The sequence below is a fragment of the Papio anubis genome, chromosome 15 (assembly GCF_008728515.1).
Source record: "Papio anubis isolate 15944 chromosome 15, Panubis1.0, whole genome shotgun sequence".
Classification (NCBI taxonomy): Eukaryota; Metazoa; Chordata; class Mammalia; order Primates; family Cercopithecidae; genus Papio; species Papio anubis.
Window position 1 is genome coordinate 24,379,409 of NC_044990.1, and position 27,037 is coordinate 24,406,445.

General features: G+C 36.6%; 1 protein-coding gene across 12 annotated transcripts in view; it reads right to left on the reverse strand.

The window, feature by feature from the left end:
- Positions 1–10,850: 10,850 nt before the first annotated feature.
- Positions 10,851–27,037, reverse strand: part of ZC3H13 (zinc finger CCCH-type containing 13) — a 97,369-nt gene continuing 81,182 nt past the window's right edge. For 9 of the 12 annotated variants that reach the window (XM_021929410.2, XM_021929404.2, XM_021929405.2 and 6 more), the window contains 7 exons: positions 25,507–25,610; positions 23,897–25,111; positions 22,658–23,182; positions 20,425–20,577; positions 18,991–19,191; positions 14,685–14,848; positions 11,122–12,487 (listed from right to left, as the gene is read on the reverse strand). In XM_021929410.2, the coding sequence (XP_021785102.2) occupies positions 12,317–12,487; positions 14,685–14,848; positions 18,991–19,191; positions 20,425–20,577; positions 22,658–23,182; positions 23,897–25,111; positions 25,507–25,610 (2,533 nt within the window). In that variant the 3' untranslated portion in view covers positions 11,122–12,316. Of the gene's footprint in view, positions 12,488–14,684; positions 14,849–18,990; positions 19,192–20,424; positions 20,578–22,657; positions 23,183–23,896; positions 25,112–25,506; positions 25,611–27,037 lie in introns of all 12 variants that reach the window. The other 3 variants (XM_021929411.2, XM_021929406.2, XM_021929412.2) reach the window with 2 other exon arrangements.

A 27,037-nucleotide genomic window follows, 5' to 3' on the forward strand; every position in this document is an offset into this window, starting at 1 on the left:
ATGTCACGTGATAGGCCACTGCAAAGTAAACAGAACTTCCCTAACTTTAAACACACACATGCAACTCCCCGCTCCGATACGATCTTCCTCTGGTTTAATTACATTGCATTTTGGATGAATGTATTTACTTATTTTAGAGACAAGGTCTTGTTCTGTCACTTAGGCTGGAGTGCAGCGGCACCATCATAACTCATTGTAGCCTGGAATTCCTGGGCTCAAGTGATCCTCCCGCCTCAGCCTTCCAAATAGCTGGGACTACAGGCATGCACAACCATGCCCAGCCTGTGTATGGAATGTTTTTTAACATAATGGATTCTTGACAGAACGATGATACTATTGGTATCTGCTATTTCCCATCCCCTCCAAAGTCTGCCTGTGATAGATAAGTGCCACAAGTTTAATTCATGCTGCACCCTGAGGAGTCTTGATCGAAAATAAAAGTCAGTATCTATTTAAGAAATGTAATATAAAATTCTTTCCCAAAGGAACTGGCAAAGAGTTTCAAGAGATATGGTAATAATATGTCACATGTAGCCACTAGAAATGTCATGAAGTTATTTTGAAATTATCAGCTACCCTTTTAAACCTCAAAATGACTAAAAAAGCTTCTTGGTTGGATGGTTCATTTTAATAGGAAACCTGTCTATATTTGCCCTTTAGGGAATTCACATTCTTTGTGAACAATCAAATTCAGGGATGAACCCATTTAACATCCTCATTAGCACAATACACAGATTAATTAAGCAATCATCTTTCTAGCACTGCTTATCAGTGGTTAACAGGTTTGCCAGTTAACTTTCTGAATCTCAGCCTGTGTTTGTGAACGTCCCAGGCAGCTGGTTAACCATAGTAAACATTTTGACAAAGCTGATTGCTGCCTTCAATTGGCCATGATTTGTAACGATTGTAATAAATTCATAAATATTGTGCTGGAGACAGCAGTGCACAGGAAAACAATTGGTGTGTATCTGTGGAGGATATGAAACAGAGCAAGAAAGCAGCTAACAGCCGAGCTGTGATCACAGCCACATATGTAAAAACTGTATTATCGTTTTAATTTAAAAATAATTTTTTTGTTTTTAATTATTTTGTTCTTTTTTTCCCCATCACTACAGATGAAACTTAATTGTCATGGAAAATGATGCAGAGAACTGAAGTCTAGGAATAAGGAAGTAAAAATTAATGAGGCCTAAGAAATTTTTAATACCTATATTTACATCTTAATATGAAAAAATAGCTATCCTGAAAGAATGAAAGCTTGAAGTGGATTCAGCTAGAACCTGATCAATTTTAATAATTCCATCACAAACTTCCTCTGCCCTTAGTTAAAGGAATAAATCCAAAGAAAAAAATATGCCGTAAATTCTATGACATAGTAGACAAATTTTACTTCATTCACAGCTTGATTTAGGGAACATTTGAGCGTTCCCCATTTTCAAGTGAAAAAGCTGTTTACTGGAACAGCGTAGGAGAGGGGACTAAAAAGATCAATTAGAAATGGCCCCTGAATTCAAGTGGATTATCCTGTTCAAATAACTACATGGGAGGCTGTTAGACTAAGGTGGCTCCAGTGCCCTCGGTTCCTAAGTGAGCAAACTGAAACCTAACTCAGAATTTTTTTTTTTTTTTTTTTTTTTGAGACAGAGTTTTGCTCTGTCTCCCAGGCTGGAGTGCCATGGCAAAATCTCGGCTCACTACAACCTCCCCGTCCTGGGTTCAAGCAATTCTCCGGCCTCAGCCTCTCAAGTAGCTGGGATTACAGGCACCTGCCACCATGCCCAACTAATTTTATGTATTTTTAGTAGAGACGGGGTTTAGCCATGTTGGCCAGGCTGGTCTCGAACTCTTGACCTCAGGTGATTCACCTGCCTTGGTCTCCCAAAGTGCTGGGATTACAGGCATAAGCCACCACGCCCAGCCTCTAACTCAGAATTTAAAAGGAGATGAAATGTAGGTTCCGCCAATCACAGACAGCTAACTGGCATTTAGTTACATTGTCTTGAACCTCCCACTGGGATAGTTCCAATAAGGTAATTGCTCAAACTTAACCAATCAAAATGTGTCTTTGCTCAGCGTCTGCACTGGCCCTCTAGAAGCTTTCATTGCAACCACCTCAGGTGGTGCCCCAACCACTTCTGGTGTGGAACTGCCTGATTCAGGAATCACTGTTTGCTCAAATAAACACTAAATTTTAATATGCCAATGCTTATCTTTTACCAATAATATGGAAAATAAGCTGACACCTATACAACCAACAAAAGTCCTAATTTAGGAGATGTGATGTCGTAGAGACTGTAATAGTCCAATGTACTGTAGAGGCGTGTTATAACAGACAAAAACAAAGTGTGGAGAGAACAGTTAATTTGGAATGGGAAGAGAAAGGTTTCATTGAAAAAGTGCCAAGAATGTATCTTGAGAGGAGTGACAGAGAAAGTCATGGAAACTTAAGATACAGCCCAACCGTCTTACTTTATAAGTTGGGAAAGTGACACTCACAGAGGTTGATTGCCTTAAGTGTATATAACTTGATAGTGGCAGGGCCGCAGCCAGAAACCAGGTCGATCATATCTGTATTTTCAGATAATTTACAGATGTTATTCTGGGTGCAGGGTAGAAAACAAATTAGGAAGAAGGGGCTGAAAGTGTCCAAGTAGTAAGCAACAGCTAAGCGACTGCTGAATGGTCCAAATGAAGAAATGACGAGCTCTATCTATCTGTCTGTCTATCTATCTATCTATCATCTATCTATCTATCTATCTATCTATCTATCTATCTATCTATCTATCTATCTACAATCATCTATCTATCATCATCTATCTATTCATCCATATCTTCAGTATTAACCGATTTTTTAAAATCATTTTGATGCCTTTTATTAGTTTCCAAACTCAATGTACTTTACAATTAGAATTATCATTCATATTCGTTTCATACAATTCCGAGGCTTTTTATCACACTTTAGGGATCAGAAATAAGGTGTAATTCCCTGCTTCCTGCCTGCAATGTGCTAAGGAGGTATCCTGTAAAAATGGAAGGGCGTTTTGCCCTAACTCTTTTGTCATGCAAGAATGAACTAGTGCTGGGTTAAATTAATTGTAGATAGATTGTGGTCATATAGTTAAAGGCAACTGAATGCAATTTATAATGCTTAATGAAAATCTCATTTTGGGAATGTTTAAAAGAAAATGATGCAAACCTATACTTGAACTGTGGCTGTGGGAATATACAAATTGGTGAAGTGACAGCACTGGAAGCTGACTGGATTAGTTTGCTAGAGCTTCCCTAACAAGATACCACAGACCAGGTGGCTTAAACAACAGACATTTATTTTCTCACAGTTCTGGAGGCTGGAAGTCCAAGATCAAGGTCTCAGCAGGGTTGGTTTCTTCTGAGGCCTCTCTTCTTGGCTTGTAGGTAGCAGCCCTCTTGCTGCTCCTTCTTCATGTGCTCATCCCTCGGTGCACAGCGTGCCCCTTGTATCTCTTCCTTTTCTTATTAGGACACCAGTCACATTCATTAGGGTCCACCCTAATGGACTCATTTTAACTTAATCACTTCTTCAAAGACTTTGCCTCCAAATACAGTTAACTTCTGAGATAAGGATTAGGACTTTAACAAATGAATTTGGGGGGCACAATTCAGCCCATACTACTTCTCTACAAAGAACTGGTAAGATGGAAATGATGGCCACAGATATCTTGCATTATATAGTACTTCACAGTTTACACAGCAATTTTCATGTTTATATCATTTAATTTGAGTAGATTTTTGTTATTTGACTCAGTTTTCTTGGATATAGAATTCTGCTGCCAGTTAGAGTTTATATAGGGTGATCAAGGGATGCGCAATGGGAGATGCTCAAGTTATAGTCTAGGAGGCTTCAGGTCCCAGCTATCCTTCAGATTCAGCTTATTTTAAAGCATCTACATAAACAGACAAATGTAAAAAAAAAGTGTGATTTAAATGTCATATCTAGGCCGGGTGCAGTGGCTCACACCTGTAATCCCAGCACTTTGGGAGGCCAAAGCAGGCGGATCACCTGAGGTCAGGAGTTCAAGACCAGTCTGGCCAACATGGTGAAACCCCATCTCTACTAAAAATACAAAAATTAGCTGGGCATGGTGGTGGGCACCTGTAGTCCCAGCTACTTGGGAGGCCGAGGTGGGAGAATCACTTGTACCCAGGAGGCGGAGGTTGCAGTGAGCCAAGATAGTGTCACCGCACTCCAGCCTGGAACAGAGCGAGATTCAGTCTCTCTCTCTCTCTCTATATATATATGTATTCCTTACCTTTTCCGATAAAGGAACAAATCCAGTTTAAAAAAACAAAAACAAAAACAAAAACTAAGCTAAAGAAGGCCTAACTGGGGCTGGAGGATCCAAGACAGCCAATTCACACGACTGTTGGCAGGAGGCCTTGGGCCTCTCACTACACGAACTCCTCAGGGTGGCTTGAAATGTTTTCATGACCTAGCATCTGGGCATTCCCCAGAATGAATATTCCAAGAAACAAGCCACCACTTAGGCTCTCAAGCCACATGCTTTCACCTCTACCATTTCTACTCGTTAGAAGTTGGTCAAGTTCAATCCACATTCAAGGAGAGGGGCCCCTAATTTTATGTACCCACACATACGCTCTACGTTAGTATCAGGAGAAAATCCTGACCCAGAAATCCTACCCTGCATTAAAATCTGTCTGTGATGCAGAAGGGTTTGAGAAGCAATTAGAGGATTTCCTTAGTCAATATACTGCCCTATTCCTCTTGCTATTAAACAATGAGACCTTTTCCTACCCTGTACTCTAAATGGTGCTCTCAGCTCCTGACAAGGAAACAAACACATCTTTGGCATGTCGCTGAGCTATTGTATGTCAGCTTTCTGTTTAAATCCTAGGATTCTCTACCACCTGCTTACTTGAGAGATGAGGAAGCCAAAGTACAATGGCTTGACCGAGTCATTCTGCCGGTTTGTGGCAGAGTTAGAATCAGAACTCGCTCTGGATTCTGGACTACTATTTAGCTTTATGAAGTTGGCATCAACAGGCCTTAACTGGTACCATTGTTTCTCCTTACTTACGTTTCTCTGAAGTTATGGAAGACACTATTGGTTGGTTGGCAAAGCTAACACCTATAACTCAACCCTCATCCCTTCTGGTCATTTCTAATAAGGGGGCTACAAAAGCGAAATGCTCAATTTGCCAGCCTCCTTCACTTTTAGAGGTAGCCATGTGATAGTAATTGTAAAGGAAATGTGACTAAAGAGAGAATATGATTTGTAAAGGAAATGTGACTAAAGAGAGAATATGATTCCTACCTACCGGGATAACATCATATAACTTTATTTCATAAATCACATTTATGTGTTTGGTTTATATTGATACCATAATCCCAAGTATTAACCCATTATAGGTGTTCATCTAAGAATGCATCCTGATGGAACTATCCAACCTGAGGATTAAAGTGACCTTTGGATTGAATTTTAGCTTGGAAAGAACTTTAGTAGGAACATGCTGCATACGTCTGTTTTTCTTCTATAAATTGTATAGAAGCAACAAAAAGACTGTAAAAATCTCCATAAAGTTTGTTTCCAGTGAATCTAGGAGATAAGATACAATCTTCAGATGTCAAAAAAGACATAAGGGCTGCCAAAACAGCTGAGATTTAGCAGAAGTAGTATGAGGAGACAGTGAAAGGAGGAAGTGCAGTAAGAGTTGAGAGGGACCAGGTAGTAGCAAATCTCAGCAAAAAATACTGCTTTTGAATGTGAGGGTTCCCCTTGAAAGGCAAAAGCTATGTCCCTTGTTTGGGACAATCAATTAGGAGCAGAGAAGAGCAAGATTGGCTGTGGAGGTCCTCCTGGACCTGGTTTGGTTCAGGGGAGGAGAGGAAGAAGGGCCACCTACACAAGCAATCACAAGGAACCCTATTTACAAGAGCCAGCATGCTTCTATGACATCAGCAGAAAAGATGAAGCATGTGTGTGATGTCTGGAAGGCTACCATGGCTGATTTCCTGCAAACAATGGTATATTACAAGTCATTCAGTATTAAGTAAGAAAAAGGAACTGCCATAAGACTGATACAAAGATACTCTATTAAAAAACTAAGAGAAATTAGCAAAAAATAACAAATAAACAATATTCACCATCTGAAAAATTTCACAGAAGAGATGAGTATTGTTCTGTGACATTTCACCATGAATAGGCTGGGCATGGTGGCTCACACCTGTAATCCTAACATTTTGGGAGGACGAGTCAAGGATTGCTTGAGGTCAGGAGTTTCAGACCAGCCTGGGCAACATAGGGAGACCCTGTCTACACAAAAATGTTAAAAAAAAAATTAGCTGGATGTGGTGGCGTGTGCCTGTGTTCCCAGCTACCTGGAAGGCTGAAGTGGGAAGACTCCTGAGCCTGGAAGGTGGAGGCTGTAGTCAGCCATGATCGTGCCACTACACTCCAGCCTACGCAACACAGATGCTGTCTTAAAAAAAAATTCAACATGAATATTAAAATCTAGTGATTCAATTGCCTCCATGAAGAAAGTACACAAAACAAGAAGCAAGAAGGAAGAGATGATGAAATCACAGAAAGAAAAAATATGAGCTCAGGAAAGGAGTTATAGAAAAAGAAAAATACACACTGTAGGAAACCAAATGACGTACAGGTAATAAAATGGAGAAATACTAAAGCAATGAAATGGAAGTAAAGAAAAAAATTAAACTGTTTTGGTAATGGGAGACTAGATAATTCAGAACAACTTCACACTAAGAACTGGAGAAGCTGGACAAAACATTTATTTAAAAAATTCTGCTTGAACACTGATAAGTCAGTAAGATGACGAAAAATTCTTGGGCCAAAATTCAGGAGAGAGATACCCAGGGGTGAACCTGACATTTGGGGTCAATTTTGCCCAGGTGCCATTTAAAAATCTGGAAAAGAGACGGAGGAACTGTTCGTAAGTTACGATGTCCTCTTGGGGAAGGCAGAAAACATTGGCACATGGGATTCACCAAGAATGGAGGCTCTTATGAACCCTTGTACTTTGGATGTAGACCCCAAAGGCTGAACCCTGGGAATGACAGTGAGCTACAAGTGCCCATACATAAACTGCAGTCAAGACGCGGTCATCTGGGGGACTCAGATCGTCTTAGTTCCTAAAACTGGATTAAGATGTTTTCAGTCTGACAGTGATCCCAGAAGCAAACAAAACTTGCGTCTGGACAATAGCATCTTAGACCTCAACTCTTTTTCTACAAACAATTTTGCAAACACTATTTTGGCATATAGTGAAAGACAACCAGGCGTACGAGTAGAGAAGAAAACATGAAAATGAGCCAACAGAAACAACACGCAATAGAAACAGATTCTGAATCGGCATTAAATATTGGAATTGTCATACATACGCACAGAAGTTCATTAACAAGTCTAAAACTTGGACATTTTGAGCAATAATGAGTTATAACCCATGAAATAAAATAGGAATCCATGAATTTATACTGACATAAATAAGTGAATAAAGTAGAAAAAAATGGATAAGGGAATTCCAGTAAGTGTAGAAAAACAGTGGAATTAGAAAACCAGCATTTGGCAAGCACTACAGCAATACATATGAAATACATAGGGATAATTGATTAACATTAACATCGTTTTCTCTTGATGTTTACATGGTGTGTCTTTTTTCCATCCTTTTACTTTTAAAGCTCGCTATGTTTTAGGTCAGTCTCATAAGCAACATGTAGTTGTTTTTCTGCAGTTTGATAATCTTTGTCTTTTAATTGGATACTGAATCTGTTTTCATTTAACATAATTTGTGAATACATTTGGGCTTACATTCATGTTTTCTATTTGTCTCACCTGTTCTAAATTGCTTTTTTCTCTTCTGCTTGCCTGTTTTGAGGTTATTCAATGCCTTTTATCCTTTCATTATTCCTTATTACTTTTGCTTTCAAATGAAATTCCAACTTCATACATTGCCTGCATATTCTAAACTTCAATTATCTGAGCACCAGTAATTTCTGTCCTATTTCCACACTACCTGACTACTTAATTTGTTTAGTTATTAACATTTGTTCTAAAAGGAAATGTTATATTGCCACAGTAAACTAAAACAATCAGTACCACTTGCCATGGAAAGTAACTAGAACGTACAGAAGAATTTGTTTTATACTTTACTGTGGGAACCACTTCCATATTCCACAAGGCTTTGCCAAGATATATACCTACACCACCCCAAACGGTAGCCACTAGCCACATACAGCTATTTAAAAGTAATGACAAAATTTTAAAACTCAGTTTCTGTCACACTGGCTACATTTCAAGTGTTTAATACAAGCCACGTGAAGCTTGTATTGGCCATTTTTTGGGGGGCAGCACACTTACAGAATACTTCCATCATTGTAGAACATTCTGTTGAACAGCACTGTTCTATACCTTCTCTCTAGCAACCCCCACCCCCTGCACCCACTGCTAAGCCACACTAGTATTTTCATCTTGGAATTCACCAAAACTCTTTTCCTCGGCCTTTGCATACCCCCATCGCTCTGCCTGAAATATACTCCTCCCCCTTTTGCTCTTTGCTAGCTACTTTTCATTTTTTAGGACTCATCTCATACGTAAGACCTTCTTGATAATCTGAAGTAGTACCCAACTCCCAATGGCTACACTTATTTCTCATCTCTGCCATTTGGTTTTTTCTTTAATTGCAATCACTGCAATTTACATTTTATTCATGTCTGTTTACTTCCCGTTTTTACCTAAGCTACTCCAATTGTACTTCTATCACAGCATAACCAGGTGGTGGCTATTGGTTGTAATCTGAACACTCTGGGAGACTGAGATGGAAGGATTCTGAGGCCAGAAGTTCAGGATCACCTGGGCAACATAGCAAGACCACCGCTCCCCACTATCCCCCCGCTATCTTTTGTAACTTGAGACAGGGTATCATTCTGTTGCCTAGGCTAGAATGGAGTGGCGCCATCACAGCTCGCTGCAGCCTCAACCTCTTGGGCTCAAGCAATTCTCCTGCTTCAGCCTCCCCGAGTAGCTAAGACTACAGGCATGCGCCACCAAACTTGGCTAATTTTTGTATTTTTTGCACAGATGGTATCCCACTTTGTTGCCCAGGCTGGTTTTGAACTCTTGGGCTCAAGCAATCCTCCCGGCCTTGGCCTACCAAAGTGTTTTGTTTTTTAATTAGCCAGTTATGATGATGCACACCTGTAGTCCCAGCTACTCGGGAGGCTGAGGTGGGAGGATCCCTTGAGCCCTGGAGTTGGAGGCTGCAGTGAGTTATGATCCCACCACTGCACTCCAGCCTGGGGGTCAGAGAAAGACCCTGCCTCTGAAAAAAAAAAAAAAAAAAGAAGGGCTGGGCATGGTGGCTCATGCCTGTAATCCCAGCACTTTGGGAGGCCAAGGAGGGAGGATGGCTTTGAGGCCAGGAGTTTGAGACCAGCCTAGGCGAGACCCCATCTCTATAAAAATAATTTAGAAAAGAAAAACATCTGAAAGAAACAGCGCAATAAAGTTGAGAAATTATGTTTACAGATGCATGTAGAAAGTTATTTAATACAAATATTTCACCATTTAAACTTGGATTCTCCAGAGTGTCATTCAAAATACTCAAATGGAAAGATCAACAAAATTAATGAATAAACAAAGTTTATTGGAGTTTATTAAAGAAAAATGATAAAATAAGGCAAGTCCTAGATCAGATTTAAATAAAATATTTAGAAAGATGGCTATATAATTTTAGCTAGGAAAATCAGTAAAAGGGAATATCCTTAAAAGTGGGAGGGGTTCATATAACCTTTTAAAATAGCAAGTTGAGGTGTAAAAGCACCATCAACAATAGTATGTATCTTAATCTTTACACAATTGGACAGTGAGGAGTAAAGTGGGATACTCTACCAATGCCACATATTTTCAAGTTAGTAAGTCATAAAATCCTAATGCAGTCATGGGTTAGGATGGTGAGGACAATCTGCAATTACTGGTCAGAGTGAAGTGAAGTGACAGGTCAGATTTTTTAGCATATCAAGTTACTACTTAGGTATGCTTACAAAACTTTCTTATATAAAGTTGGGTATTGTTAGTAGACCCTTTACTAAATCGTGAGGATAGCTACCAAAAAAATCAAACACCTAATTATGTGTTTACTCTCATTTATTTTGGATTGCGGATATACTCTTGCCCTTTATCTATCTAGACAATTCCTTATTACCAGCAGCTGGAATCCAATTGTGCAATTATGGCAACTGGACAGACTTGAGCCATCAGTTATGACATAGATGACCTTTTAACTGTACTAGCAAACAATTTATAAACTGGGAGATTGTTTTTTGGGAATACTAGTTTAACTGAGACTTTAATTATGGTCCAAGAGCTTTTATGAGAAATTCAATTAAAAATTTTGCTTTATAAAAATTTTATAGGTGTATGTTACTAATACTGAGAATGGCTGAATTAAAAGAAAATGAGACTGAACAGTACATTTCCACTGGAAACATAAAGCTCTGAATGCTGTGACTGAGTGAACAAAGGAATAGTTCTAAATTTTCTTTTGCAACATAACAAAGATTTCAAACTGAAAGACAACATGTTTAACTGAATGACAGATTTAACTACATAGTTTTCATTCTATAAATAAATAGCTTGTGAAATATCCCTGAAGTCAGTGGACAAATGGGGAAACCATTATTTTTGTCATATTCTACAATTCTGAGAACTAGGATTAGAAATTCTAGGACTTTAAATCTTTGTGCTACAGAGAACAGTATTATCCACTAAAATCAGGAAGTGGCTTCCTAAATAGTATTCATTCTCTGAGGTCATACTTTTTTTTTTTTTTTTTAAATTCAAAACACTTAGTAAAGGAAAAGGACACAAGGAAATTCTGATTAAAGTTTTCTCCTGCTCTGTGTGCAATTATGCATGCTTTCAAAGTCATTTGCAAGTAAGACCATTTCCTTTGGCGGCTATCTTGTATAAATTAACTTTACAACATATGTTTCTTGAACAGAAACTCTGCACCACCGTCATTATGTTACCTATAGAGACAAAACTACTAACACAAGTAATATAGGCTTACAATTATAACAAAAACCTGTGAGAGGACATGATAAAATTAAATTTTGATTGCCTTCTTTTATTATTATCACTGCTACTGTCTGCTCACAAATTCTGTGGCCAGAGTCCATTTCAAATCCTTCTAAGAGTCCACTTCATAAGTTAAACATATACATACAGAACAAAGCAGGTATACTGTAATTTTGAAAAGTAAATCTGTTTTACATAGTACAGCTGGAGGCAGTTTAATATAATCAAAAGTTATAGCTCTAAAAAATATGACAGTACAATATTAAACCTCAGGTTATGTTAGGTTTGTTAACTCTTGGTTTGCTTTGAGTAATTTTTTTCTTCAAAAGCCACATTCCAAGAAGATGCCTTAAGTATCAACAAGCTACATTTGAAGTACATCAACTCTGTTTAAAGCTATCCAACAATAAGGACACAAGCAGTAAAATATCTGAAGCATGAAACATGTAATGTTGATGACTGATGTTTTAGAACATCAGGAATAAGATTAATGAAGAGCAAAGTAAATCTAAAACAAGGAAAGGGAAGTTACATTTATTAAAAATAAAAATAGTACACAATCTCTGATAACAAAGCATTTAGAGTCAAAAGACATCCAACATACATTGTAACAATGCACACGTATTAATTAAAAAAAAGACCCATGAAATAATTTTTTAAAAACTTTCAAAAGGAAAAAAATATTTTGGCTTCCTTCTGCTAGAGATTCGCCTACAAACATACCATGTTAGCTAGACCAGCATTCCCTTTCACATGGTCTGTACACATACTCACATACTGTACACATACATGTGCTCACATACTGCACAATGTGAGCAATTACTTTGATGAGTACATTGTTTTTGAATACAACTGTTGGTTCTGTATGGATGATCCAGACATAAATCCATGGTTCCATTTCACAAAAATATTCATAGGCTGGAAGAGCAGTGACAACCATTTCCCAAAATCTTCAGTTTTAACAAAAGGCGCAGCATAAACTACTAAATCTAGATGTTTTCACATTATTTTGCATGAGTGTCAAGGACTATGTAAAAATTAACGTAAAATCTTAAGTTAGCCAAAACGAGTGTCTCTAAAGATCAGAATTCTTCGCTCTTTTAGCACGGCTGATAAATCTTTTCTGCCTTTGTCACTAATGCTTGTCAAACCAAAAAACTTTGCAAAAGAATATGCACTGCTGCAGGAAGACAGTACCAAAAATACCATATTGAACTTCGGTCTTAAGACACACACAGTTCCTGCTGGATACTGGACTGTGAAAGTTTATTATCTTCAGTCTTTTCATTTCCTGGGGCATGGCAAGTAGTCTTCCGCTTAAATAACCGAAGACTCAATCGAAGTAATTCATTGTCTACCATTGGGGCATTCGTGTAAGCTTGTTTTATGGTGCCCTATTTGAAGAAAACAAAAACAAACTTTAAAAAAGATGTACATTATTAGTTGACAATAGGAAAGATTAACCTCTACCCAAAATATCAAAGTTATAAGAGCATTTCATTTTGGATATTAAATTAAATCAGCTTTATTGGATTTCAAAGCAAAATCAGAAAATGTGTCTGGGCTCAATGAATCTTTGAAAACAAACTTTTAGAGGGCACCTAGTTTAACCCCTTGCTTAAAGTAGGATCCTCTCAACAATTTCTGACAGGTAATCAACCAGTTTTTACATCATCATTTCCAATGACAAAACAAACAAAAAACACACTGCACATTCTGTTGTTGAATGGCACTATTTCTTCCATGTGATGAAATGAAAGCTCTTCTATGGTGCTACACTGTAATTCAATCTTACCTCTACTTGACAATCCTTCCGTTCTACGAAGATAAGTGTCATGAGTTCCTTCCTCACATAGTTTTTCCTTCTGTAAGCCCAACATTCTATTCTATACTCCTTACCAATCTTTCAATGTCCCATAAAAAGTGAGCTCGAGAACTGAATAAATCCTTTAGAAGACAGCTAATCATACAGTATGCTGAAGAACTACTACCTCCCTTATACTAAAATGTGTATCTATATTATTGTGACTTAAAGTTACATTAGCATTTTTTGGAAAGTTATTGTCACAGAGAAGGGACCAGGGAATGTTACAAAATACGAAACAAAGAAAAGTGCATACTGAAATCAGAGGGCAAAGGGGAATGACTGTAGTGATTCTGTCAAAAGTAATCTTGAACCAGACCTTTAAGTGAGGAAAACTTGATTATATAGTCAAGACATGTTTTAAAAATCGCCTGTTCCTCATATTTGTTTCCATTTTAATCTTTGGAGATAAACTCATTCTTCTGTTTTTTAAAAATTGAATCCCGCCTACCCACTGCCCTAAATCTGAGTATTTTTCTTTAATGAAACTTCTCTTTAGGAAAGTTACATAGTCAAAGATAATTCTGTTTTCCTAACTTGCCCCTAAGTAAAAAGCTAGTGAAGTTAACCATTTTATCATTACTCTAAACTTTCTAAGCAAAGAATCACACCAACTCTCTTTTTGTCATCCAGGTTGAGTATTCCTCAACTTAAATGCTTTGGACCAGAAATGTTTCAGATTTTGAAATTCTTTTGAATTCTGGAATATTTGTATTACATTTATGTACCCAGTTGAGCATCCCTATCTAAGAATCCAAAATCTGAAATGCTCCAAAGAGCATTTCCTTTGAAGGTCATGTTGATCCTCAGAAAGTTTCAGATTAGGGATACTCAGTCTGTACTACCTATGCCCACTCATCCACTACCCCAAATACAAATCCCAGTTTCTTTTGTTTTTTTTTTCTGAGGCGGAGTCTTGCTCTGTTGCCAGGCTGGAGTGCAGTGGCGTGACTCGGCTCACTGCAAGCTCCGCCTCCCGGGTTCACGCCATTCTCCTGCCTCAGCCTCCCAAGTAGCTGTGACTACAGGCACCCGCCACCATGTCTGGCTAATTTTTTGTATTTTTAGTGGAGACAGGGTTTGACCGTGTTAGCCAAGATGGTCTCGATCTCCTGATCTCGTGATCTGCCTGCCTTGGCCTCCCAAAGTGCTGGGATTACAGGCGTGAGTCACTGCGCCCGGCCAAAAATCCCAGTTTCTTAGCTTCAGAGAGTCTAAAATGTTTTCATCTTGGGTTTACCAGATTTCATTAACAGATCTCTTCCAAATCTAATTTCTATTTCTTTTACTTCTCAATCTTTTTATTCCTCTCAAATACTTATATAGGGTCACTTTACTTCCCTTTCTTCCAACTTTGTACATTCTCATAAATACTACTCTCATAAATATCCTCACCGCTCTAAGAAATTTTTTTCCTTGAGTTTCAATTTAAATACATTTTTGTAATATGTTTGCTTGTTGAAAACTTTCCACAAAAAACGTTTAACAGAAATAGAATATCTTAAACTTTATTAAAACAAATATTCATTAATACTATTGAAGTAAAATAAAGTGTATTATACTTTTTAATGGCATGCTTCCTTTTACATGTGTAAAAGATTAGGAAACTAAACTCATAAAAACATAGGATTGCAATCTCAATTTAAAACAACCAAATGAAAAATAAAACAACCAAATGAAAAATTCGCACTATTCACTTTGTATTTTTTCCAAGGAAATAACAGTACCTTCTCATTTTTAACAAGCTGCTTTCGAATTGCAGAATCCCGTCTGAAGCATAACGCCTTACAACATGGCCCAAGATTACTAAGAAGACTTGCTCTTTCTTCTTTTCGTAGTAATGCGGCCATATTGAGAGCCCCCAATTCATGTTCAAAGAGATTGTCTGCGTCTTTCAAAAAAAAATAAACATGCATTAAGTTTTACTAAAATAGAAAAGGGTTACCCACTACTTAACTGAATATTCTACAAATTCTATACTTTATTAAAGTTAGCAACATTGGTGAAAATTATTTCATATTAAAGGCAATATATTCTCTGTGAAGCACCTTCAATATGTAGTTATGTTGGTAGTCTCAAACAAGAATAAATATTCTGATAGCCACTTTAAATTTACTTAAAATATAAGAAAAGCAGACTGTATGTAGATCTCGAGGTAGAGCCCAGGGAATTTTTTTTAATTTTTTAAAATTTATTTATTTATTTATTTTTTGAGACAAAGTATCTCTCTGTTGCCCAGGCTGGAGTACAATGGCACAATCTCGGCTCACTGAAACCTCTGCCTCCTGGGTTCAAGCGATTCTCCTGCCTCAGCTTCCCGAGTAGCTGGGATTACAGGCATACACCACCACGCCTGGTTAATTTTTTTATTTTTTATTTTTAGTGAGATGGGGTTTTACCATATTGGCCAGGCTGGTCTTGAACTCCTGACCTCAAGTGATCTGCCTGCCTTGGCCTCCCAAAGTGCTGGGATTGCAGGCATGAACCACTGCCCCCAGCACCAGGGAATTTATTTAAAGAATGTTTTTAAAGGATGTTTTAAAGAGACGTTCAAGAATCACTGAACTCTAATTCAGTATACTGCTTACCATCAACTACTATTTAGAGTTCTAGATTTCAAGACTTTATTATAGCAAGATTCAAATGTTATAACAATATTCAAGTCTGTGACCTCTAAAAAAAATAGTTAAGAAAGTGATTAAGTGTTAGTCAGACAACCTGCAAATTTTGTCCTAGATTTGGTCACCATAAAAACTTAGGACAATATATTAAATTAAAATCACTTAGTTTTAAGTCACAACATGCAAGGTATGGGAGAAAACACTGAACATACAAAAAAAAAAAAAAAAAAAACCCAGAAGAAGAATTAAGGAAAGATATAATAAAATATAAAGAGGTTGGGTTAAAAATAGACACAAAGGATATCAAAATAACAGAACAGGACCAGTCAGTAATCCAAATAAGTAAGAGTCGGCCAAGAGTACGAAAGACAGCAGGTATTGCCTCTATTCATACAACACGATCAAGCAGGTTACTTTTAGAACCCACAAAGAAAAGCAGTAGACACTTGGGTAAAAACAAAAGACACATTTTACTGAGAACAAAATGGAGCTGCATTACATAGCTGATTTCAATTTTCTGGGCTGCAAAGTGTAAGTATTGAGATTAGATAATTAACAAGAAACCAGTCTTATGTAATACACCTAGTCAATAGGTATGTAACCTAAGAAAGGTGTAAATAAATAGAAAAGCTCGAAACTAGTTCTCAAACACTGGAGTCTATCAGGACCAGCTGAGGAGCTGTTTTAAAAACATCCTAGGCTCTACCACCAGATTTGCAGAATGAGAATCACCATAGTTGGACTAGAATACCTTAAGGGAAAAAAGGGGCAGTTTTTCAGATGATTCAGAAATACCAATGTTTGTACCAACCAATCATATAGTCATATATGCACATGACTAAAAAACGAAAACATTAAGTACCATTCCACTACAGATATAAAAGAAATGCACTGAGCCTACACCCTTCCTTGAAAATTGTTCATTAGCACACATTTCTGTTTATTGGGATCCTTATTTTTGGCTTTCAAAATAGTAGATTACAAAACACACACCTGCAAACCTCCTCAGGGAGTATATAACATGGCTAAATTTCTAGTCTCTTCATAGTTGTGAACTGAGCAGCACCAAATTACTCAAGAAACAGACTAAATGCATTCTTAACAGTTAAGCTCAAAAGAACTTAACCAACAGAGAGTAGAAGATTAATAGAGGCTGGGAAGGATAGTAGGGGTGGAAAGTTGGGGGGATGGTTAATGGGTCAAAAAAAAAAAAAAAAAGAATGAATAAGACTTAGTATTTGATAATACAACAGGGTGACTATAACACCCTGTTGTAAAAACTGTTATTGTCAATAACAATTTAATTGTACATTTAAAAATAACTAAAAGAGTAACTGGATTGTCTGTAACACAAAGGATAAATGCTTGAGGGAACAAATACTCAATTTTCCATGACATGATTATTAACACATTGCATGGCTGTATCAAAGTATCTCATGTACCCCACAAAGATATACACACCTACTATGTACCCATAAAAATTAAAAAATAAAAATAGAACTTAACCTTAGTGCAATTAGAAAACTTATACAAAAGCAATTTCAATTTCAGTACACTTGTAAGTTTTCTGCTTTAAGCTTTAGTTGTTTCTTTTAAAAATTATATGTGAAGTATGATTATGTTTTCTTTCATGTTGGTACACTTGAATAGACCAAATGGAATAGAAAAATCATTATCAGTTATTTCATAAATATTTACTGAATACCTACTATGTATGTCAGGCACTTTTCTGGGCAATAGCAGAAAATATAGATAGATAATTAGACCCTGGATACGGCAGCAAACAAGACAAAGTCTTTAATCAAGATTCAGTTCTCTAATATAACCACCATAGCAGCAAAAAATAGAAGAGGTCTGATTGTCAAGCCACATCACCCCACCCTTTACAGTGTATATTTTCCTTGTTTAGGTTAAGTCATCATTAAGTAAGGGCCGAACTGTATTTCATGGGTAGCAAAATCAAACCAGATTTTAACTTGAAATGCCACTAGCAAAAGTCACAGAAACAAATATCTTTAGAGGTGGGTAAGATTTCAGGGGTTTTATTCCATCACTTTACAAATTAAATTGAGGCTCACAGGAGTTACTTGCTTAAGGTCACAGAACCAACCAAACAAGACAAACAGAGTAGGGCAAGAACTAAGTCTTGGGTCATTTTTCGGTTAATACACGTTCACAATTATAATTTATATGTATTTTGTACATGTATACTCTAGGTTTACTGGGCTATATTAAAATAAAAAAATTTACTGCCTATGCTAATAGATGAAAGGAAGGGCATGAATTCATAAAACTTGTAACACAATTTTTTTTGATAAAATTTAATACTAACTAAACTTTTACGCCCAGGGACATGATATAAAATTGTTAATGTTGTTGCTTTTACCTTTTACCCTTTTTCCTTCTTTTTACCATCTGCTCGTCCCTCCCCATTAATAAACTATTAGTAAGTTGCAAAATAAACTAAGGTAGGTACTAGATGAGACAGAGACTGCGAAAACCAAAACGAAACAACCCTCACCACCAGAATCCATAAGCTAGATAATCTGGAATAACTGAAAATTGTTGCAGTAAGGTCAAAAATCAATATGATATTTTCAAAGTAGCAGTTAATATTTATTGGGTATTACTATATGCCAGGAACTGTTCTAAGTGTTTTGCCTGTAATAACCGATTTGCTCCTAATGACCATAGGAAGTTGGTGGTATGATTATTCCTAACTTACAGATGATGACACTAACACACAGATTAAGTAATAGCTAGTAAGTGGTGTGCCTACCGAAATCCAGATCATCCAGCCTTACAGACCAAGCTCTTAACCACTTTGTTAAAGACTCAACCTACACACCTGCATTTGGGTAGGTGTCTAGGGGGAAAGGGCTGCCAAAATACCCAATTTCTTTAGACATGAAAAATATGTAGTCTTTTTTCCTGGCTCTATTTCATTTAGCCAAGGGCAAACCACTGAGCACTTTGATATTGTAATTTATTGGTTATTTATTTTATTTTATTTTGAGACAGGGTCTTGCTCTGTCACTTAGGTTGGAGTGTGGTGGCTCAATCATTGCTCACTGCAGCCTCAATTTCCTGGGCTGGAGCATTCCTGCTGCCTCAACCTCCCTAAGCAGCTGTGACTACAGACATGCTACACCACGCCTGGCCTGTTAATAAGTAATTTTAATACAAAAAGTTCATTGTACTCTTTTTCCAACTTTTCTGTGGGATAACTCTTCTCAAAATAAATTTTAAAGAGAAACTTTGACCATGAGGGTTAAATAATGACTATAAATGATTTCTCAAAAAATAGTTTCTATACAGTGTTAAGTGCTACATTAGAACAGATCACAATCCTCTTTAGATGGCACCTTAAATGGTAAACGGACAGCATATAGTTAAAGTAAAATGAAACTACCTTTCGGTTTTTCTAGAAGTCTCTGACATGTTTCTTTGACTTTGGCAAAGAGTTCAGAACCTGCCAACTTTTTAGAAATCCCAACTCTTAGCATAACAGCTCCAGGTGTGAATTTTAAGAGTGCAGCCCCAGGCTCTCGTGGTTCTTTTGGATGCTTTGGCATAAGACCAGACCAATCCACATCTATCACATCTAAGGGATCTGTAAAAAGTTAAAAAGTAAGATTTGTTTTACACCAAGAAATAGCAGTCTTGTTATCTACATAGAAATTTATATAAATCAAGGAAAACACAGAAAACATTAAATGAAAAGTACTTTAAACCAAAAATGTCCTATTCTTAAAATAAAAGCCTTCCCATATAATATTCAGAATCTAAGGACTCTTGACAAATAAAAAACCTTCCCACCAAAAGAAAACAGGCGACCCAACCCACCCAAACGAGTAACTCATTTTAACTCTATGGGAGATACCCAATGAAAGAACTCTATTGACTTCACTCAGATTAGGTCTAATCTTTTGAAACCTGGTACCAGAATCCTTTTAAGGGTTAAATCTAGGAGTACATGTGTTTGCAGTGTGAGTACACATACATTTTAATTTTTAAAAACAACTATTTCATTATGAAATCTCACAGAGAGTGACTATTATTAACACTGAGAGCAAATAATCCATCCACTGAGAAGGAACAGCTGAAGAAATAATGTTCTACTTAGAAATACCTAATACCAGAAAATAACAAAGATAACAATCATACATACCTTCTACATCAGTAGAAAAAATTACAAAACATAAGAGCAAATTAAAATAAAAATTTCATATTTTATATAATCAAAGAAAAGATCCTCACTGTGATTTAAAAAAACTGTTAGTAACGATCAGAAGCTAATTGGAATGATTCAAGAGGAATGTTAAGGGATGTTGCTTCATGGCATAATCATTAGAGTGAGTTCTGGTAACACGCAAAGTACTGTGAGTCAAAATAATTACCAAATTTAGAAAATTGATAGAGGTATATAGTGTTCAAATACAATTTCAACTACTGTAAATTTTTGACAGGTTGTTTAAAAAGTTGGCTTATGTCACCACAGTTGTGAAGCTTTGTACAATATACCTACCATGTAGAAAGAACATTGCTAGACAATCAGTATTTGTTTAGATTCCAAGTCATATAATATGATTCTTAAATTCTGGAAAATAAACTTTAGAATTTTGCTATTTTAAATGAGGGCCTTTGTAATTCACAGACAATGCCTACTTAAAAATAAGCAGGCATATGGGCTATAATTTTCATTTTATTGGCCTTTCAACCTTAAGTAAAATATAAAGGGAAAAATTACAAGTGCCCTAGGTCAATTTTTACAGAGTAGAAGGTAAGAATACTCTAATACCATATAACAGGTAACTTTCATGTTTAACCACCTCTGCAAAGTTACCTGGCATCTTCTCCTCATCCTGTTGGTCCTCCCTCTTTTCTGCATCACCTGCCAGAATTTCATCTAGTTCGTCATCACTGATTGGCTCGTATCCTTCTCCAGCACCAGAGCCTAATGAATGTGTATCATCTAACTTGGACTCGTCATCTCCTGCTAAATAGACAGATTAATTTCAGATCAAAGGCAATGTTAAAGGGAGGGGATGACTAAATCAAACCAAAAGGTAGAGGGTACACACATTATAACAATGCGAAAAACATCTTTTTCATCAGAAAACTACATCTCTTAATTATTCAAATACTTGACAATATCAAAAGAAAACATAAATAAAATTTAATTAGGCAAATTAAATTTTAACAGCAAGAATACAATCTGGACAGCAATTATCAGAACAGGTTATAAGATCACAATTATGACAAATAAAAGCTACTACTAACATACTAATGTTGATTGTATGTTGTGTTAATTTTTGATAATTTAAAACTTTAAAACTCAGACAAATCTAACTTCAAAAGATTTTGAAGTTACATTTTCAAATTTTCACAATTTATCTAAAGTAATTTAAAAACTTGCAAACTTATTTCAAAAATTTACTTGAAGCTTAAATCTTAGTTCATATTATTTAGCTCATTATATAAACTTTACAGCAGTGAGGTAAAAATACAAGAAGTGCCATTAATTCTCTCTCTACATCTCAATTCCTCCTCCCTATCTCAATGATCTTATTCACTGACGAACACAATTTTTAGAAGAATGCTTTAATACAATTAAAAATAACTTTGTGAGTACCACTAGTGTATGTTTTTTTTTTTTTTTATTTTACCAACTTTTTTCAACCACCTATGCTAAACTTTGTCTCTTGGTGAGTTAGTTGTGAACTTAATCCTAAAATTACAGAATACACTTAACGTTTATAATCACTAGCTAACCATACATTTCACTGAATCTACAATACTAAGTTTCAAAATGTAATCGTATGCTTTATGGGTATGAATTTGCAGCAAATAAAACATAAGAAGTTATAAGACATTTCTAGTCATTCTAGTGATTTTCCATGTTATTAAATTCTATAGTAATCTCCCCATATCCTCACTAAGTCACTTCTAAGGTAACCAATTTTAGTAACTTCGTCATATAAACATACATCTAAACATAAATGCACATAATAGGATTTTTCATTTTTCAAGGTGATCCAACTCATTTTCCTACTTTGAGTAAAAACTTTACATCACATAGCAAGGGATTCAGTTATACATTTCTATGCTATATTGTCTGTGATCATAACTAGCAAATTATATATTTTAGAGATGAGGGATACTGACTTTAATCACAGAGAGCTATGATAATGATTAATTCAATTATATTCAATTATATCCCAGGGTTGTACCACGCTTCATGATTTGATGCTATTTATACTCAAAATTGAGATGAAAATGTAATATGAAGAGATGAATTTGAAACAGTAAGTGCCTCGAGCAGAGAAGGCTTCATCGAGAAAATAATGTATAAATTGGGACTTGAAGTTTGAGTAAGAAAGATGAGATAAAAGAAAAAGGTCTATCAGGCAATGGTATGAGTGGTACAAAGAAGGGCAGAGAATGGAAAGGCACAAGTCAGCTTGTCTAGTAAATGGGGGCTGAAGGGTAAAGAGTAGAAGCATGGAGAGTGAGGTTTCACACAGCTGGGGCTGGCTCTGAGTGAGCCAAAAGGTTGACATGGACTTAGCGTTCCTATTCTAGGACTGGGGAGTACCAGTGGGATTCTAGTCAATCCGACATTAAATACAGTTTCAGGTAGTGTTATTGTTTTATATATTTGTTCTAAACTGCCCTAGAAAATAGGGATTCACTAATAATTATCTGAATCCCTCTCTGAACTAAGAAGTCATTTCAATTTTTGTAATCTTATTTTTTTAACATCTAAGAAAAGGATGTGATGGTTATTCTTCAACATCTATACGCACTGCATCTAAACAATCTTTTACTTCATTTAGGTTTATGTGAACCAAATCTGCCTTAATGGTAGTAGAGGGGACCACATTAAAAAAAAAAAAATATATATATATGTCTGTATCTCATAGGTCTTTTCCTTCTGATATCTACTTCCCCTATAAAAGAATGGAGAATGAAGTCAATGTGCCTATTAGTGGATGCCCTTTCAAAAGAAAATAGTTGTTTCCCATGAAATCTGAAAAGAAAGAAAGCAGTATCACCGAAAAAGAGGTAGCACTCACCTTCCAGACTCTCAGTTCTCTCGGATTTATTTACGTCTTCAAATCCCTGCACAGATCCCAGATCTTTATCCATTCTCTCTTTATCCAAGGCTACAGAGTCTCGCGAAGTGCTTTCTAGATCCCTTTCATGTTCACCTTCCAGTTTTGCTTCACAGCGTTTCACAGACTCTATTTGAGAACTCTCAAAAGTTCTGTCTCTGTCTCTGTCCCTGTCCCTTTCAACAGAATCGGAAATTAGTCTCTCTCTTTCCCTATCCAAGTCTCTCCTTTTGTCTCTTTCTCTCTCTCGTTCTCGTTCTCGCAATCTATCTCGATCCCTGTTGCGTGGCCAATCTTTATCAGCATCTCGGTCCCATTCTCTCTGCCTTGTATCTCTCCTCTCTCTCTCGCGCTCTCTATCGTGTTCATATCGATCTCGCTCTTGAAGCCTGTCTCTGCTATCAAATGACCCAGATCTTGAATGGACCTGTCGATCTGACTCTGGAGAACTTCTTCTTGAACTATGGCTTCTTGAATCCTGGCGATCTAAAATAAATATACCATGTACAAACAGTTATTAGCCCACAATAAAATAGAAACAAAATGCTTCATTTCAGGATCCTTTAAAACATAATTTACCTTTTTCCATATTCTATATAATTTTCTATATTCCATATTATCTCTATATGTTCTACATATTTCTATATTCTACATATATATTTCTCTCTATAAATATCCATATAAGTCATTCTAAGAAAAATTCCTCTCTCAAAGTTCTAATAAATTTAAAAAAAGTTTCCTTGTCTATTTCCACTATAACCATAAAATATCTTCCAAGAAGTACATAAAATGATTAGGCATTAATAGAACTAATCACTCCATTATTTGATCTCTTCCTACTCCCCTATCTTATTTTCTGTGGTCAAAAGAGGCAGCCTTGACTGCATGAAGAATAGCAGGAAGGTTAAAATCATAGGCACTGATAAGGGACTTGAACACATAAACCCTTCCACCAAGACATACTACTAAAATTCTGATACTAAACTGATTAACACTATTGTATGTATTTCTATTATAATGTTGGTATTAATGTGATAACAGGTAACATTTCGATGGGGCAGCTAAGCTTTTCTTTAAAAAGTTCCATAAAATTTAAGGCAACATGTAAAGTAACCAATTTAGCATTACTTTAGAATTAAAATACGTATAAAATATACTAACCTATGAAACAGTGACTAGATCATAATTCAATTTTATTACCTGAAGAAGTACTTCGACTGGGTTCTCCACGCTTTAACTGATCAATCCTAGATTTTCTCTCTCCTGTGATATCCAGGCTTTTTGTTTTTTCTCTATCTCTTGAGCCACTGTGCAGTACTCTCTTTCGACCACTTTGGTCATCTCCACTTCGATGGGCAGAATCATTGGATGGGGAGCGAAGACGACCAGATGTATGACTACGGTTACTTCGATTGCTCCCAAGGCTGCTGCTCCTCTTTTGATCCACAGGTTTGCGATGTGGTGCATCTTCTATAGTCACATGAGGTGTCTCTACTTTTTCCATTCGTGTTCTGTGGCATTTTCTGTGTGAGTCTTCATTGGCAAAAGTATTATTGGTGGTACTGGTGGGGGTGGCAGAGGTGGAAATGGTGATGGAAGATGTGCTGAAAGAGGTGGTGGCAGCAGCAGTAGTGGAAGCAAGAGTTGCAGGCGCAGTTGTAGCAGTGGCAGTAGCCACAGGCGGTGGAGGAGGAAGAAGAGAAGATAGAGGAGAAGGGGTACTACCAGGAGTAGGGGCGGTGGCACTATGCTCTGCTTCTGTCACCTCTGTACGGTCAGGCACATCCTCATCAGACCAGTCACTGAATGCTGTATCTTCTTTTTTCTGGGAGTCCTCTAGAATACCATTCTTACCATTGCACATTTCAACCAATTCCTCTTTAGTTGTTATAGGGGGAGTCCGTGGGCCTCTTTTCTTCTTACTTTGCTGGGCTGCTTCTTCATCAGAAATATCAGAATCACCTTTGGATTTTTTACGTTTTTTTTCAATGCTTTTCTTTTTCTGTCCTTTTTTCGGTGAAAATACTTGACCATCTTCAGACGTTGTCTCTATGTTAACCCTCTCTATTCCAATATCATCATCTTTCTTTTTCTTAATTGGTTTCTTTTGAATTTTTGCTTTCTTCTTGTTTTCATCATGAGCTCGATCAGATGTCTCTCGATCTTCAGACTGGTGGTGTCCTATAATGTCCTGTGCACGCATTCTTGAGCTTTCCAGGATTTCTGTCTGTTTATCTACAGAAGAAACTTTCTCCTTGAGTTCCTGTTCTTCATAGCGCCTTGAACTCTCTTTCCTTTCTGGTTTACGATCTTCCTCTTTCCATCTACCCTGTCTGTCTTCTGAGAGGTGCGAGGGACTAAGAGAACGAGATTCTTGAGGTCGTACAACTTGGCTCAAGAGTCTGTGCTTTTCATCTATATAAAAGATAAAAGCAATCACACTCTCACCAGGTTAATAACCACTGCATGGTACAGATAAATTATAATAAGCCAATCTCTCCTCACACCTATAATCCTAGGACTTTGGGAGGCTGAGGCAGGTGGATCACGAGGTCAAGAGATCAAGATCATTTTAAAACTTTTAAAATGACAATAATTTTAGCCAAAATAAAAATATGGCTTTACTATAAACAGTAGAAAATGACAGTACCCTAACACACACTTTAGTCACAAAAGGAGATATTTAGAGACAGCAAAGCAAGACAACTTTTTAAAAATCTTAATTCATCAGTTCCTACTAGTATGAAAGGATGGTTTCATGGTTTCAAACGAATATGAATATAGAGAGACAGAAAACAGAGTCTGCTTACTTTTATCATCTCCACTGTTGTAGGCATCACTGTCCGGAGAATGTTCACGCCGGCGCTTCGGGGACTGTCTAGGGCTGGGACTCCCTTCATTTCTATAGCGCTTCCTAAATTGGGCAAGCAAACACAACTTATAAAATTCTAGGGGGCAAAAAGAGATTTCTTTGTTTTTACTAGTATCTCTTTACTATAACTGGAACATATAATTGTAGAAAAGCAATATTGCCAGAGGTGTATCATACAAAGGATATTCAGTGCCTTTAATAAAAATTCTTTACTTCATTTGCTAAGAATTGTGAACTTAAAATACACGACATTTCTTCTTCTTCATTATACATGTAGAATACTCAAGTGAAAATTGCCAGATTTAAATACTGCAAGGCGGTAACATGCAGCACAGAAATCAATATATTAATGTACCCTCTAATACAAACATTCAGCAATTTTGCATTCTTATGATATAAAAATGCCTTACGCTGCAGAGCTGAATGAGAAAACCTAATATTGGCTTTGAAGTAAAAAAGCTATGAGTTCAATTTACAACTACATTAGTTATTATGCAGCCTTTAGAAGGTTCCTTGAAGTCACTGAACTTTAGTTTCCTCATCTGAAAATGGGGGGGTGGGGCTGCGGGGGTGGGAAATGAGAGTCCATCTCATAAAACTGCAGTGAGGAATAAATTAGTTATGTCATAAACCCAGAGCCAGATACGTTGTGGGTATACTGTAAAATCAGTTCCTTTTCCCTTCTTAGTTGAGCTTTAAACGAGTAGCGTTTTATATCTCTTGGGTACTTATTCTAGTGTTTTCTGCCATTTTCATCAAAATTTGACTACCTGTTTTTTCATTAATATTGTTTGTTTATAAATACTATGGTCGAAAGTTAAGAAACATACTGTATACACGGACCAATGGAACAGAATAGAAAACTCAGAAATAAAGCCAAATGATCTTCAACAAACCATACAAGACGTAATGGGGAAAGGACACCCTATTTACTAAATGGTGGTGGGAAAACTGGCAAGTCACATGTAAAAGAATGAAACTGGATCTCTCTCACCTCAAACAAAAATCAGCTCAAGATGGATCAAAGACTTAAATCTAAGACCTGAAACCATTAAAATTCTAGAAATTAACACTGGGAAAACTCTTTTGGACAATGGCCTAGGCAAAGACTTCATGACCAAGATTCTAAAAGCAAATGCAATGAAACCAAAAAGAAATAAATGGAACCTAATTAAACTAAAAAGCTTCTGCACAGCAAAATAAATAACAAAGAAAACCCATAGAATGGGAGAAAATACTTGCAAACTATGCATTCAATAAAGGACTAGTATCCAGAATCTATCAGAAAGTCAAACAAATCAGCAAGAAAAACATAAACAATCCCATCAAAAAGTGGACAAAGGACATAAATAGACATTTCTCAAAGAAGACATACAAACAGCCAACAAACATATGAAAAAAACGCTCAAAATCACTCATCCAGGGAAATACAAATTAAAACCACAATGAGATGCTACCTTACTTCTACA